Below are 16,212 nucleotides of genomic sequence, written 5' to 3' on the forward strand. Positions count from 1 at the left end.
CAGACTATGAATAGTAATGGACAGACAAAGATGGACATTGAAATCAAAATAGCAGCAGAGGGTGTGCAGCAGTCACCTCTCCAGTTTCAGACATTTGTACAGCTACTTACTTCCTCCCCATTGTAACCTGCATTGTTTCTGACTTTGTATCAGCATTTCAGCTGCGAAGATGAAGACTGCATCTGCTCTTTCATAAACAAGAGCGATGTGTTCTTTAACTACCATATTAGGCTTAAGAGGGGCATACGCATGATCTTACATTTCCTTTTTGCAGTTCTAAACTTGATGGCAGCTTTCCGGAAATAAGCAACGGTTGAACAAAGTGTTGCACTAGGTTACATCCTGAAATATTCAGTACACACAAAACTAAGATAAACTCCTTTACTTGGCTCCCTCCTTTACCATAAACATACATGCAGTGACTACACCATGGTTTAGATGTATCTACGTTGGCTCACTGAAATGCAACTAACCCAACAAGTTCTGTGATGTTAATTGTGAAGCATTTTTCTGACTCTGGGGTGTTTTTGAAGCCTTCACAGGTACCTTATATGAGGTAACTATTTCATAAGTTAGCCCTGGTATATCTGGACTGCAGTCTCTACTGAACCACATAAATAACATCAGGGTTATTTGAAAAGCTGGGTGCAAGAGACTCTACTACCTGGATTTCTAAGTGCAAAATGGAGGCATGAAATACTAATAGCATGACATACCTGAAAAATGAAATGATACTCAGCTCATTTCACCCTCAGACTAATAGGAATGCAGACACATCTGAAGGGGCAGAAGCTATCAGCAGAACTGAAGGTACAACAGACTAATGCTGAGCAGGGAGGGGACAGCCTTTCTGTGCACAGCTCCTCCACCGAAGCACAGGTAACTGTATTACTTCTGTGTTTTCCCCAGCCAGCCATGCCGCAGTCCCACAGCAAATAGCGTGACTTTTTGTTGGTTTTTCAAGGCTGCTTATATATGACCTCATGACCATGACAAAGTTTAAGAGATCTAGAAACACTAGCAGTGCCTAAAGGAAACATTTGACATTTGAACGGGTGTTTTCCTTGATTCAGCCAGAGTTCAGTTTTGAATATCATTGTGCCTACATGCATCTTCTCTAAAAGCTGACACCTGCATTCAGTTTTTCTCCCAACAATTTTGTAGCCTGCATACTCATATCTGTGTTCAGTACTATACTTGCCTGGTGGCACAGCTCCTCCCACTGCCTCTGCAGAAGCTCTATGCGCTCACTGAGGATTGAGATATCATCCGCGCTGATATGTATAGACAGGGTGTCCTTCAGCAGAGAGAGGTGTACAAGGTCATCTGTCCATCCTTCAACAGCATTCTCTAACTCCTTAAAAGAAGTGCACAAGCAAAAACAACTCGTTTGCTAACAAGTAAAAATGTGAATGTGCTGATGAAGCACAAAGACAAGCATTGTTATGCCACTGAATTAAAGGCGTATCTGAGCAGACCCACCATTTCAAGCAGACTGTTTCAGCCCTGTTTAAAATAAAAAGAAAACACCAAACCCGTATGTACCAATATTTTCAGAGTTATAAGAGAGGTAACTCCCCAACAGTGAATGATACATCAGCCTTGTAGCAAGTAGTCACAAACTAATATCCTACTCAAATCTCTCTAAAGTTCAAAGCTATTTGAGAATTTCAAGTATTGGTTTGGACTTCTATGTATTGAAAATATTGTAAGTTCTAATCCATTTCTGAACTGCAAAGAATAAGGCAAAAAAGTGTTATCTTAGATTCTCCACAGTAACATCGCCTTAAAAAAAAAGCACTAAACCAACAGTTTAAATACCGAGTTTAAATTTGAAGTTAGAACTTCTATAATAAAAAGCACACCAGTTTTATTTATTTAGTACGTATACAGTACTTTTCAGATCCTGTTCTGATGTCACTTTGATCAGATCTACATTCATCCTGCAGGATTTTCATTGAGATCGCTCAAGTATTATGCTGTCCAAATGTTAACATTGATAGTTTCTCATCACAGGGATAGCTGACTGGTTTGCACAGTCACTAACGTGAAGCCTATCAACAATGGAAGAGGTTACTGCACAAAGGCAGGCAAAGATGTGACAACAACCAACAGAGAATAAGCGCTTTACCTTGCAACGAATCTGCTCTGCATGCAACTCATCATGGTGTTCTGGCAAAGGCTGAGAAAGCTTTTTTTTGAATGATCTTAGCTTCTCCAGGGAGTCTCCTATGCCCTTTTCGGATTTTTCCCAGTCCTGAAGGCAGAATGTTTATTAGACTTCAATTCAGATCTGGATTATACTTATGTCAGTTGATTTGCTTAACTAACCACTAAATAGTGAAAAAAAATTCATAATAATAACAACATGCCTTGAAATCCTCCTCTAATACTCATAGTCCCAGAGCTTAAGTCACACAAATTTTTATGTGTAGGTCTCGGCTAGTAGAAATACACAAGCCAAAGCCTCCAGTTATAACATTGTCTAGATCCAACTCCATCCTTTCAGAAAAGCATCTTCCTGCCAAAATTATTTTGCACTTCCTTTCTTGAATGCCTGTATTAAACATGCCATTGTTCTTTGACAAGAGCTCCATTCAGGTGCATTAATCTCCAGAAAAAAAAAAAGTGGTTAGGGATACTGCAAATTCAGGTCAGACTGAAGTACCTGCAGTGTCTCCTCTAAATTATGATTACAGCAGCTACACCCAGCTTTAGTATATGTATACTTTCCAACATTTTAAATGTGTCCAATGCAATTAAACTGTACCAATAGTCATGTGGCAGTAAGGTTTTACCTGCCTTACCTGCTTGTTAAAGCCTACTAAAAAGGTACTCATAGACAGATCTCTAATAAGCCAGTCAACCCATAAAGAATGCCAGTTGTATGATACCAGAAAATACAAAACATGTTTCTCTTTTTTCTCTTAGTTTTCTGTTTCAAGATATTCTCCTACCACTGCCTCTGTATTTCTCCTTTCCATTTTTTTTCCAATCTATGCCAGTATTTCATGATCATCTTCAGGATGAAGAATTACAAACAACATGTCTTGCAAAAAAATCCTCTCTTTAGTGTCTTCTTTCTTCTCTCCTGAGTAATATGGCCTTACAAGACAACAGTTGGTGACGTTCCTAATACAGCACATACACTTCTAGGATACACACTTGTGCTTCCCATTTGGTCAGAAGACCACTAAAAAGTCATGTATTTAAGATCAAGCTAGCGTAATGTAATGAAGGTTCGGTATCTATGAGATGATTTATGCAAACTGCATGGTAACTGCCCTACTTCTTCACCTTCAAGCGTTAAGTTCCATATTTTCATTGAGACAAAACACCACAGAAACCTTTGGTCTCCCTAGGTAACGGCTTTCATGACTAAAATTTCCTGACATAACTCCTCCACTAGAAGCTGAGGTATGAGGAACAATGCCTGAAAAAGGAAGAAAAATCTACTTATCTGAACTTTTCCAAAATAGTATTTCATTTGCTTGGACCGCTTTGCTTCTTGCTATTTACAAGCAAAACTAAAGTGTTCATAATTCTGTACTTCTATTAGACCTGAAACTATTCTAAAAGCACTTGCCCTATTCTAGTAATTCATGTAAGTCCAATTTTCATTATCCTCCTTAGAATGAGTAAAAGGGAAAAACAAACAGACCAAATTTAAATTTCAGCCTATCACCTTCAATACTCGAAGTGAGGTTAGCACACATTCTGGACATTGCTTACAACAAAATAAAGTTCAAGGCTCTCTTCTCCAAGATCACAGAAGTTTATCTAAACTAGCAAATACTCAAGACACTGGAAGGAAACACAGAATACTACTTTGCCAGACAGATCTTGACACTGGCATGTAGAGAGAATAAGGCAGGCCTAATTTTCAATACAGTATTGTGGCAGGTTGACTGTGGCTGGATGCCAGGTGCCCACCAAAGCTGCTCTGTCACTCCTCCTCCTCAAGTGGATACAGGAGAGAAAATGTAATGAAAGGCTCACGGATCGAGGGGGAGAGATTGTTCACCATTTACTGTCACGGGCAAAACAGACTCAACTTGGGGAAATTAATTTTATTTACTACCAACCAAATCAGAGCAGGATAATAAGAAACAAAACCAAACCCTAAAACATCTTCCATCCACCACCACTACCCACCCCCACCTTCTATTCCTGGGCTTAACTTTACTCCTGCTTTTCTTTTCTCTACCTCCTCCCCACCAGCAGTGCAGGGGGATGGGGAATGGAAGTTGTGGTCAGTTTGTCACACGTTGTCACTGCTGCTCCTTCCCCCTCAGGGGGAGGATTCCTCACACTCTTCCCCTGCTCTAGTGTGGGGTCCATCCCATGTGAGACAGTACTCTAAAACTTCTCCAACATGAGTCCGTCCCACGGGCTGCAGTTCTTCACAAACCGCTCCAGCGTGGGTCCCTTCCATGGAGTGTGGTCCTTCAGCAGCAGACTGCTCCAGTGTGGGTCCCCTGCGGGCTCACAAGACCTGCCAGAAAACCTGCTCCAGTCCGGGCTCCTCTCTCCATGGGTCCACAGGTCCTGCCAGGAGCCTGCTCCCATGGGCTTCCCACAGGGTCCAGCTGTGACCTTCTTCAGGCAACCCCCTGCTTTCGTGTGGTGTCCTCCATGGGCTGCAGGTGGCTATCTGCTCCACCGTGGACCTCCATGGGCTGCAGGGGGACTCACCGTGTCCCCTCACCGTGGTCTTCACCACAGACCACAGGGGAATCTCTGCTCCGGTGCCTGGAGCACCTCCTCACCCTCCTTCTTCACTGATCTTGGTGTCTGCAGAGTTGTTGCTCTCAAATATTCTCACAACTTTCTCTGGCTGCAATTGCTGTTGTGCAGTTTTTATTTCCCCCTTCTTAAATATGTTATCACAGAGGAGCTGCCACCATCACTGATGGACTCAGCCTTGACCAGTGGTGAGTCTGGCTTGGAGCTGGATGGCATGGGCTCCATCGGACATGGGGGAAGCTTCTAGCAGCTTCTCACAGGTGCCACCCTTGTAGCCCCCCACTACCAAAACTTTGCCATGCAAACCCAATACAAGTATGTATAAAAATTAACCAGCATTGTGCAAAATAAAATACATTTTTGCTCTATGTTGAAAATAGGGATGGTAGGAATAGCCTTTATTGGCAGTGTTCTGACAGATATCAAGCAAAATACCAGCCTACTGTGAAGTATTACCACTTCTAGTTTCAGAGGTGGTGAAATGAAATCAAGAGGTCACGGAGTGTATATGCAATTCCTGTATTTGTGCTGATCCCTTGAGAACGTTTTTCTTCAACTGAGTTTAAGTGAGAAATCATGAACTTGCTGAAGTAGTAAAGAAGAAATCACACACTCACCTTCAGTAGTAAAACAAGCTGTTTCTTTTGTTGCTCCAGTTGGGTGCTAGCTATTTTCCAGCGCTCCTGAATTTCGGTAAGCTCTGTCTGCAGGGCTGCCTCTGCTCCACTGTCAGCAGAGAGCAGCAGTTGCTTCCCAGCTTCCACAGTGAGGATGTAACTACCCTGCTGCCTTAGGAGAACTTTCTCTTTAAGCTGAAAATATTAAGTTTTCTGTCAGCTCTGTCTTTTTAATTACAATTAGCAATTCAGTATAATTCATTTTCAAGCCCATACTTCAATGGATTGCATACCTTGGCTTAAGCATGAGCAACTGCCCAAACGCTTTATCCTAACCTTTTCACAATCATTTACTGCAGCAGAACTTTACAAAATTTTTCCAAGGGGAAAAAGACATGGAAGACTTCTTTCTCCCCATCAATATTGGTATCTCTATTACTCTTAAACAGAAATAATACCTCTACAGCCTATTATGCTTTCAAGCTTTATTATTATATCTATCTTCCAGCCAAAAAGCTTGAAGATGCCAAGCTCCTAAATAGATGCTGTTAACCTCACATGAAGATGGGACACTCAAGGTATCCTTTTTTGTTAGCTAGAATACATTCCTCAAACAGGATATCATTGTTTTTTTATGCAGACAGTTTCAGTGTGACATTAGTTACAACGCAAAAACAGAAGAAGGCTGAAGAGAAAGGGCCCAGTAAGTTATCTGTTGTGTGTTGTTTATGAACTCGTAACTGCATTTCCATCACGCACTGCTGCTTCTAAGGCTACGCCAGTTCTAAAAAGGAACTAACAACCAATATTGCTTTCTGCAAAGCAGACAGACTGAATCTAATACATCTTAAAGAATGTTTTAAATGATGAATGCTGTAAAAAAGGCAGGAATTTTTTCCTCTCTTCAAACACACTGGACATACCTGCATTTCATCCAGTAGTGCTCTGGCTTGCTGCAATGGGATAGGAACATTGCCTAGCCCACTCACTGGCTGACAGGATATTTCCATGAGCCACTTGCGCAGCTTCTCTGCCATCTCCCTATAGCGCTGCCACTGATGAATCTGGCTGTCAATGATCCCCCTCCTCTGCTGTGCCCGGCGAATTACTCCTTGCCATTGATTACTTAGAAGAGTCAGCTTCAGATTAAATTCATCCCTATTATAAATCAATCAATCAATGAAAATACATAGTAACCTTCATACTTTGATCTATTTGTTCAATAAACTGAAGGGAAAGGGAACATGTTTTCTGGCTGTCAATTATGAAACACTACTAGAAAAGCACTGAAGTCTCATGATAGCTGACTGAAGATGAGAACTTCACACTTCATGTACTAGAAGAATCAAAGGACTCCAATTACTGAGACCTTAAAAGCCCTAAACCCTTAACACAAAAACTCTTCTACCTTCTTCACAGAAATATACAAAGAAAACCCACAGGTTTTACCAGTTTGAATTAGCCAAATTCATAGAAAATCATAGTTTACCCCCAGATTTACTGAAGAGCTCAAAGCAGGCATAAGATACAGCATTAACAGAATTCTCACATTGCAATAAACAGTTAATTTTGTATTAGGACCATGATACTCTTAGAAAGGTCAGTGCATATGCACAAGTGTGAAGCCATTGGTGTTTCACTGATTGTCACTCATTTGATCACAAGTTCGACAGCAGTGGATTCCTATTCTATCACATTTAGGCTGCAGGTGTTCTTAAATGGCAGTAGGGAATCCTCTTGGTAGAGGAAAACCCCAGCTGGCATAAATCAAGTGTAACTCACTGAATCTGTCACTGCAGGCTCCTTTGGTGAAAGTGACATTTTGAAAGTACACCAAAATAGACATATATGCAACATGCTTGATAATCCAAGGCAAATATTTGTCAAGAGAAGCAGCCTCAAGGCTGTTGTATTCCCAAATGCATTCACACATTCACGTACACCATAGCGTGCTAAAGAACACTGTCTTATTTAAGAACTGGCTAATTAATATCTTAACCACAGTGACTAACTTCTGTCTCAGAAGACCATGATCTGAAACCTGACATCTGCTACCTTCTTTGTTTGGAAGCCTCCCACTAGTCTAAGTATTACTTCACATAAAGAGCAGCAAGAAAAATACAGGAATGCCTACCTGTCATCCACCTGTCCTTGCTCTAGAAGGTGCTGCCCATCAGAGATAATTGAATGCAAAATCTGTTGGCGGCTGAACATCTCTGCCTGGAAAAGCTGTTGTACAGGAGACAAGGATGTTAAAACAAGATCTTATATTTTAATACTATCTGATCCCTATGCACTGGTAAAAATGAATTTTCATGCATTTATTCTCATTTTGAATTTATTCAATAGTTTTGTCATAGACTTAAACAGAAAAACAACTAAAAATCTCATTGCTGGAGTTACTTGCTGCTTCTAGTAATTATTATGAATTCCTTGAGATTTAAAAAGAACTATTAAAAAGCTAAATAATATCAACAGGAGCTAGGTTTTATGTCTCTGAGTACAATTGTGTGATTGACACTATAATTTACAACAAAATCCAGACAGGTTGCATGGACAGAAAGGACACTTTTCATTTTCTGACATGCTTAAGAGTATTATAGTCCTTTACCTTGCTAGACTGAATTTATGCACAGATTGTGTGTGATAGTGTTATAAAACCTTTTGATACAATTTTATGCTGCCCATAGAACTTTAAAAGAAACGGTCAGCCATGTATATAAGCTAGCAATCAATTTTCCACTTCCCATTTTTCCAATTTATTTTCCAATTTTTTCCATTAGTCACAATAAACTTTCACAATACTTTTAAAACTCCCTTATTACATAAATTATTTAAGACAATAAAATACCTAAGCACTACTTAAGCAAAGATGACTTAAATATATACTGCTTAATTTTATTTTTCAAAATATTTTTTTTTTTTTTAGTAATGGACCATGTCTCTAGATAAAGATGTTCAGGAATATTCTTATGTTGATGAAGGTACACCTAGGCATCAGCTCAGGACTGGACCCACTCCATGTTCAAAAAGTTTTTAGGGAGATTAAAAGAAAGAGTATACTGGTGTGAAGCTTGGTTTTTTTTTTCTTTTGTTAGTGACGGTGTTTACAGTCGATAGTTCATCCTTGCCTGAACTGAGATCACTATACCCCAAATCCAGATTACACACCTGCCATCTGGCTTGCTGCCAGCTCAGACTGTGATGTAGCAATTCCTGCATCTACAACTACCAGCAAAATACCCACTGGTACCTGCGCAATTAAATCCCTCAAGCACATCGTCTGTAGCTTAGGACTTCTAGATGATGGACTAATTTTTCAAAATTATATTTTGCCTTTCTGAACCACTGAGATAATTTTGAAAATGTTACCCAGGTCATTAATTTTCCCATAGAAAGAAACAATGCTGTCTAATTTCCTTGCAGAAGTACTTGATAGTGTATTTTGAATACCCTGGCTATTGTGAATGACTGAGCCTGAACCAGAGAAAAACTATCTGCACTATTATCTCATGAAAAAATCCACAATACTGTGGGACTGAGAATTTCAGAAAGCTGAGCAAGAAGGCAGAAATTTTACTTCCTGCCACATCTATTTCTGACAAGTTAAGGGGCATGGATGAATCACAGGAGGCAACAGCATCTACCAGCATTGTTTACAGATTGAAACTAAAAGGAACACAACCGGTTAAAAAAAAAACAAAACACAAACAACAAAACCAAACCCCCAAAAGTGACAATTCTAGTATTTTTTTAAGAGGATAGGTAAAACAAAAGCTTATCAAGCATGAAGAACTCTGCTTAGAGTGGAGGTATTCAAGCCCTACCCAAAAGAAGAGTAATTTCTGTTAACGCCCACTTGCTCTCTGCATGTACACTGCCTCGTTACATACGAGGGATACTCCATTATGTGGGACCACTTGCCAACTTTCTTCTTATATGTAGATCACCATGAACCACAGAAATAGCAATTTAAAGAAGGAGGAAAACAGGGTAGGTGCTGGAATGCATAATACTGGAAAAAAATTCAGTAATTGAGTTGGCAAGGGACGTCCCCTTCCCCTGCCAGCACTTTCTCAAATGCTTGTCTCAGCACATTGCCACTGCACAGGAGTCCAAAGCAATGTACCAGGCTTGCAAATGGATATGGAGAATAGCACAAGAATGACTACAAGATCATCCTGACAGACTTATCTGATGCAGATGGCAGGGTTAGTGCAAGGTATTTGAAAAAGGTATCATGTCCATGTTGCTGAATTGTAAACTGCAATGGGAAGTTATTTCTAAATAAACCCATTGTGGTAGCTGGGGTCCTCTTTGAATAAACACCAGCAAAGGTGTGAGTCAGGATCAGAAAGCTGGTAACAGAGCTGGAGACATTCTGGGAACGCATGTGGAAACAGAGCATTTTCTCATTATCTTCAAAAATACAAAGCAAAACAATCTGGAAATTCACTTCAAAAAGTTTAGATTTGACCCTTTCAGCAGCGACATGGAAAGAAAATTCTTCATGAGTACCAGAAGGCACTGCAAAGAACACCGAGTACTTAATACATTTACACTATATAAAATGCCAAAAAGTTGTATTAAAAAATATATATATATAAAAAAAAATGCAGTTCACAACATTTTCTTAGGATGAGTTGCAGTATTTAGAAAATCAGGTATTAGTTCTCTAAATGCTGAGAGATGACTTTATAGCTGTAATAACAAAAACTTCCAACAGAGCGCCTGAGTAACACCCATCTGAGCTAACTGCCCAGATCAAGGTTGCAGGAGAGAATTAAGCTGAGATCTCACGACAACCGAATACAAGAAGATTGCCATTAACCCCCTTCAAAAAATCTATGACTGGAACAACAGTAGGACATTATCCACTTGGTAATGGTTTCCAGACATTCAAATCTCAAAGACCTGAGATGTATCTCTCAACTTAGAAAGACACTGTCCAGTTAATGCTGGCAGCACCAAGAGGAAATTAAATGGATGACATTTGTGAAAGAAAACACAGTTAAATGCTTAAGCAAATGTATGCTAAAGCAAGCAAATACAGTTGTGAACTACCTTCTGCTATCAAATATTCATCCAAACGCTGTGCTGTGAGATACAAGGCAAGAGGAGGGGAAGGACATGACTCTCTGTGTGATCTGGCCTGAATCTCTGGGCAGGTCAGCTGAAAAAGTTGTGGGAACTGAAACTACTGTGGCCACATGGGAGCTTTGGTATGAAAATTGACTTATCTTACTTGATCTTTACCAGAATTCTTGGCAGTAACAATCTGGGTGGAGAAAAAATGTGCATCACTAGACTTCACCGAAGAACCAAAAAGGCATTCACTAGTAAAAAACTCTGAATCAGTTTTTCCTTGATGCAAAAGCTGGGCTAGTTCTCGATCTGTTACAAAACCACAGACTATTCCAGCACACAGTGAAGATCCAATCAGTTTGTTCTCCAAGTAGATGTTATTAAATGGAGGCCCCATGATAAGTTGTGTAACTCTGTATTTGACAGAAGTGTTTTCCTTTAACATATTCTTTAGATGATGTAGATGTAGGTGATTTAAGAACAAATAAAATCAGACTAAGTGGGATTTTCTCCAGTTAGGATTAAGACAAAGGGCCATATCACATAAGAATAGTTAGGTTCTACAGGAAAACTAATAACAACTTTGATTTCTTTGGTACGAACCAATCTGAAGTAGACTTAAATGTAGAGGACAAGCACTCATAGGTGTACTGATACATTATACACAAATGCAGACAGGTAATTAAGTCCTCCCCCAAATCAGGTATTATTGACACATTTGCATGCTTCTGTTTTAAGTTAAGATATCCTCAGACAGTGCAGGCAAATGTAATTCAATTCAAGACACACTATCACATTACTCCACAAAAGAATGTGAATTCCATTTATGTATAAATAGTATGTGTTACAGTTATGTATAAATACACAGGATGACTTGCCTCATGTGCCCTCTGTTGCTCTAAAAGGCTCTGGTAGTTTCCTGAAATCTCTGCTGCCAGCTTCTGCTCAGTCTGAACTAATAAATCCATCCAAGTCTCACATTTCTCCAAGAAGGTCTGCTGCTGCAGCAAGAAAGACTGCAGCTTACTGAAAGAAAGATAGATAGATTCAGGTAAGGTCTCCTCCTCTCACACAGTGTTGAGAGTCTTGGCACTATTTTTTCCAGCAGAATTCCAGATTAGATGGTAACATTTTTCCCAATCAGCTGCCTCATGCAATTTATTTAGTCAACACTTCGTAAAGTAACAGCCTTCCTCATTTCAAATTCTGGTAATTTGTGGCAAAACCAACATCTCAGCTCACTGGCTTTGCTCTTTACTTATAAGTACACCAAAGAAGAGGAACTTTAGTTAATGAAATATCTGAAACATTCTCTTTGCAAAAGGTATACTTTTATATAGCTGTTGTAATCTAAGAAAACCATCCAACAATCTTTAACTGTCCCCACCTGAACCTCTCTGTAGTCTGAGATGAGACCAGAGACCAATGTCTGTTCAAATTCTGCATCCTTTTGATTTCTTTATCATTCAGAGGAAGCCTGTAACCCAGCTCATTAAGACGATCCAAATCTGGGGCCATGCTGCTGAACTTCAACATCTGACTCTGCAACAAACAACAAAAGCAGTAACTAGAAAGTTCAGTAATGACACTGTTATAGACTGCAACATTATGAACTAGCATTCAGTTAAATTTGGAACAGCTTGGTTGCCACCAAGTGGCAAGAAATCCCTATGCCAGGGAAAAATTGCCCTTCCAGTTTTCAGCCTCTGGTCTCAAAGAGAAGACTTAGGTTCATGTTTAAATGTGCACAGAGAAGTAAACTCAATTGCACTGAAGTGTTTTGCTAAACTGGGGATTTACTGCTCAGAGCTGCAAAAGTACACTAGTCTTTGAAGCCATATGTTTATATTGTCAAAAAAAGTGATTCTTTTTACCTGTTTCTTAGCCTGAATGCTAGGCTGGCGAATTCCCACTGAACTTATTCAATTTTTTATTTTTAGTTTTTTGTTTCACACTACAGAAATATCTTATTCACTATGTTAGGAAAATATTCTGTTTTTTAGCATGCCCAAAATGGAATTATGTATATAGTTAACCCTGTTAGAAAAATAATGGAAGATTATATGACAAAAGCAGCCTTGTTGGCAAAGTTCATCAACTTCCTGTCAGGGCATCTGAAAGAAGAAGGGGGCGGGAGGGGGAAGCCCCACCAAAAAAAAAGAGTGAAGTAGCTCAAATGGAGATCACACACTAAGCAGTATGAATGTTTCTTCAGTATATCAAGAGATGCAAAATTAATACACGACTTCATCCCTAAACTAAATACCACGGAGACAGGAATTGCACAAATTCAAAAAAAGTAGAGAGAAAACGAAATGAAGGAAACTTCCACAAACTGCTAAAATTCCAATTCCCATTTTGAATTTATATTAATTTTATTCTAAACACTTTTGTCCATCCTTTTCCTCTTTACTCAGGGGCAAAGTAACATGGACAATCACTCCTTGACTGCCATCAAACTTCTAGGTTCTCAGTCTTACAGTTTGCATGACTGACAGGCCTTTAACATGTATAGAAAGCATATATGATATTTGTGCATACACTGTACCACAAATAACCAGGCTAACAGAAAAAAAAAAAAAATCAATACTTTCTGCATTTTTTAGTCACCTTGAGTTCCTCCATCCTACTCTGTATTGCTGAGAGATCAGATGAGTGACTGGGATCCTGTCCTTTCAGTATTTCTTCTGCTTCTGTTATCCAGGTCTCAAGGACTTGCAAGTTCTTGACAAAGGTTTGGTAGTCCAGCACTCCAGCCTTGAATAGAAAAGGACCTACCGTTAAGAACTTTGACCACACAGCATCCATATTGACATGATGCTCCTGATTATTTTCATCATAGATTTGAAAACAGTTGTATAGGCTAGAGGCAAGTTTAACTGCTGCTTTGCTTACAGACTGTGGAATGATTGGGGTTTTTTTAGGCTAGAACAGAGGATTTTTGATCATAGCAAAAAGGCAACACTGCAACAAAGTGCGTTAAATATCTCTGCCTTGAAATAGATAACCTTCTCTAAAGTTCTTTTTTATGAAACTAACTCGTCTCCTTAATTTATTGCCAGCAGAGAGAGCCACTAGTTGCTATTATTGCAATTTGAAATGGAAAACAACTCTTATGTTTTGTCCCCTCGCAGCACAGTGATGTTATAAGCACGTTCTAAGTAACACTGGATTTCTTGGGTAAATCCTCTTGTCACCCAAACAGAAGTCACTACGTTTGTTGCTTTCACCATCCATATAATTCCTATGGAACACATTCTGCTGCTATGTTTTTGCTCTTTAGTCCCTGATGACACACAATTAGCAACATCTACCAAACAGGCTCTGACACAAATGCTAGGTGTTAGCCTGGCCCCTGACATTAACAGGAACCATAAAAATTAATTCTACAAAATTATTCAGAATGTCTCATTTTTTTTTAGAGCTCAAGAACTAGCTGGAAAGAGGTTTTCTTCAGGGGTGCAGTAGCTGTAAATCCATCTGTTAGCATTATTACTATCTGTAGAAAGCTTGGTCCCTTTGGCATTCCAGATAGACACTTTCCTCCATAAGATTTGCTATCATATTCCCAGAATTTGGACTTTCTCACAAGGTCTCTATGCTGGACTTGACCATATTTTCCACTCTCAGCTCTGGCTTCCATGGAAATCTAGGAAATGCTGATGAACAAGTAACAAGACCACCCTCTTTTCCCAGGCAGTTGTAGCTAATATACGTGTTTCCAGGTACCACAGGATGATCACATTCAAGGGCTGGAAACACTCTCTGCATACCTGAAGTACAGCCTGTTGCTTGCGGAGAGCCAGTTCTAGGGTTGAGAGATTCTGGTTCAGAGACAGATGATCAGACTGTATAGCTGCAGCTGCTGAAGGCTCCACCTGGCTTTTTAGCTCCTCTCCCAGTTCTTGAAGAACAACCAGTGACTCCTGTGCTGTTTTCAAATCTGTGAGTACATCCTGTCGCGATACATTGAATAAAGATATGAACAGTTAGCCTGGCACTCTGCTGATGTCATCCTCCCCTGATTTAAAGGAGGAATGGAATGACTGCGCTCTACCACTATATGAAAAACGTGTATTTGCTACTGTATTTCAATGTCAGAGCATTCATTCACACTCTGCATGAAAAGAAAATTATGTGCAGAATAACAAAAACATGTCAAAATACCTGTGCGCAAAGGAACAGAAAGAAGTGACTGTTCAGCTACCTTTGAGCAAGACTGAGTTACTGATGAGGCAATATTTGCCGAAACAAACTTTTTGAATCTACTGCCATGCTGCTCTTAAGCAGTGGCAGCTCTCACTGTGGATCAATTCAGGTCTGACAAGACCTCCTTTTTTTCTTCCTGCTATGAATTACCAGGAGGGACAAACCCCAACTTTTTTAAATGGCTTAACATAATACTTAAAATATGGGACAACAGGTAATTAAGAAATTATTTGAACTGAATAATTTGGATTGCCAGTCCAGACAACTATGGCAGCAAATGCTCGAAAAGCTCATTAATGTGTTCCATTTTTCTCCTTGCAATTGCTTCGATTACACTAAGACAACTAACACTTTAACATTAACTTAAACTCCAAAGAACCAAAATGTAACCACGGATAGAAGATAAACTATCCTGCTGCTTTGAGATACAGTCTTGGAAAAGGAAGAATCTCGAAGTTTCAGAGTGAACAGTGCCTTTCCATAAAGAAGGATAAAGATACCCCCGGAACATACAGAGTCTTTTTTCATTCAGAAAAATTGAAGAGCCTTGATTGGTGGGAATATAATCAAAGGATCTTTTGTTTCTTTCTATTATAAAGGAACTCAGTAGATTTGGAAGGGATGTCTCCCCAAGCAAAAACCCCTTCAATAAGCAGGGACTTCAGACTGAATCAAACAATATAACTTGTCCACCTTCTCCAGAGAGGACTTCAGATACAAGCTTCTGAAACACCAGCACAAATAATGGAGGGATCACAAGAGAAGTATGAGAAACTCATGAGATTTGGGTAGCAGGCATAAAGCTCTCTCCTGTGCCTGAGATGCATCACTAAAAAGAAATGTGTTTGTACGCAAGTTTCCAATACACCAAGTATAGAGTTTAGTAATGGAGAGCCTGTTGTGATTTTTAGGCCACAAAGCTGTGAAAACCTGCAAAGCTTAACCAAACATACATTGCAGTCCTGAATCCAAGTAGTAACTTCATCATCAGCAACATCTTTGCTGGTGGCAGTCTTCAGGAGTTCGTTTGTCTGGTCTTCCCGCTGACGGACTGTGGAAGAGCACTGCTGGTAACAGTCCTTGTACCTCTGCCACAGCTGAAGGAGGCCCTTACTCGCGCGCAGCCGCTCGGCAATCTCCTGCAGAAGGTTGTTCCACCTGGTGAAGAGACTGGGTGAATCATCAAAGCCTTGGAGACCACAAGAACTATCCCTGCCCCTCTTCCTCTTGGCTGTTTCCCATGGACTTTTGGTTTTTAAGAAATTTAGTAATAATCAAGATCCAGACATTCGTGGAAAACAAAAAGGAATGCAAGAAACATGCTGACAGGCCGTTCTGACCTGTCACAGCAGGTCTGATCTGTGCTACGTCTTGGATGCTGTATATTAATGCTTGAGGTCAGAGCTGGACTGCACTTTTTGAAGTGAACCTCCTGCTATTTCCACTCAGCACACTTTGGTTCACTGCACAGAGCATTCGTGACTGACCATGAACCGCCAGTACCAGATTTCTGCAAGGGTCTAAGAGGCCCACAACAGGTGTAAACAAGACACCA

At 39.9% G+C, this 16,212-nt stretch overlaps 1 protein-coding gene across 16 annotated transcripts in view; it reads right to left on the reverse strand.

The window, feature by feature from the left end:
• The window catches only part of SYNE1 (spectrin repeat containing nuclear envelope protein 1), a 316,992-nt gene that overhangs the window by 39,447 nt on the left and 261,333 nt on the right, over nt 1-16,212 (reverse strand). For 15 of the 16 annotated variants that reach the window (XM_056344229.1, XM_056344228.1, XM_056344232.1 and 12 more), the window contains 10 exons: nt 15,611-15,815; nt 14,222-14,404; nt 13,059-13,205; nt 11,836-11,990; nt 11,327-11,474; nt 7,498-7,592; nt 6,287-6,521; nt 5,364-5,558; nt 2,132-2,257; nt 1,202-1,357 (listed from right to left, as the gene is read on the reverse strand). In XM_056344229.1, the coding sequence (XP_056200204.1) occupies nt 1,202-1,357; nt 2,132-2,257; nt 5,364-5,558; nt 6,287-6,521; nt 7,498-7,592; nt 11,327-11,474; nt 11,836-11,990; nt 13,059-13,205; nt 14,222-14,404; nt 15,611-15,815 (1,645 nt within the window). Of the gene's footprint in view, nt 1-110; nt 1,162-1,201; nt 1,358-2,131; nt 2,258-5,363; nt 5,559-6,286; nt 6,522-7,497; nt 7,593-11,326; nt 11,475-11,835; nt 11,991-13,058; nt 13,206-14,221; nt 14,405-15,610; nt 15,816-16,212 lie in introns of those variants that run through there. The other variant, XM_056344230.1, reaches the window with a different exon arrangement.

The sequence above is a fragment of the Falco biarmicus genome, chromosome 6 (assembly GCF_023638135.1).
Source record: "Falco biarmicus isolate bFalBia1 chromosome 6, bFalBia1.pri, whole genome shotgun sequence".
NCBI classification, from domain to species: Eukaryota; Metazoa; Chordata; class Aves; order Falconiformes; family Falconidae; genus Falco; species Falco biarmicus.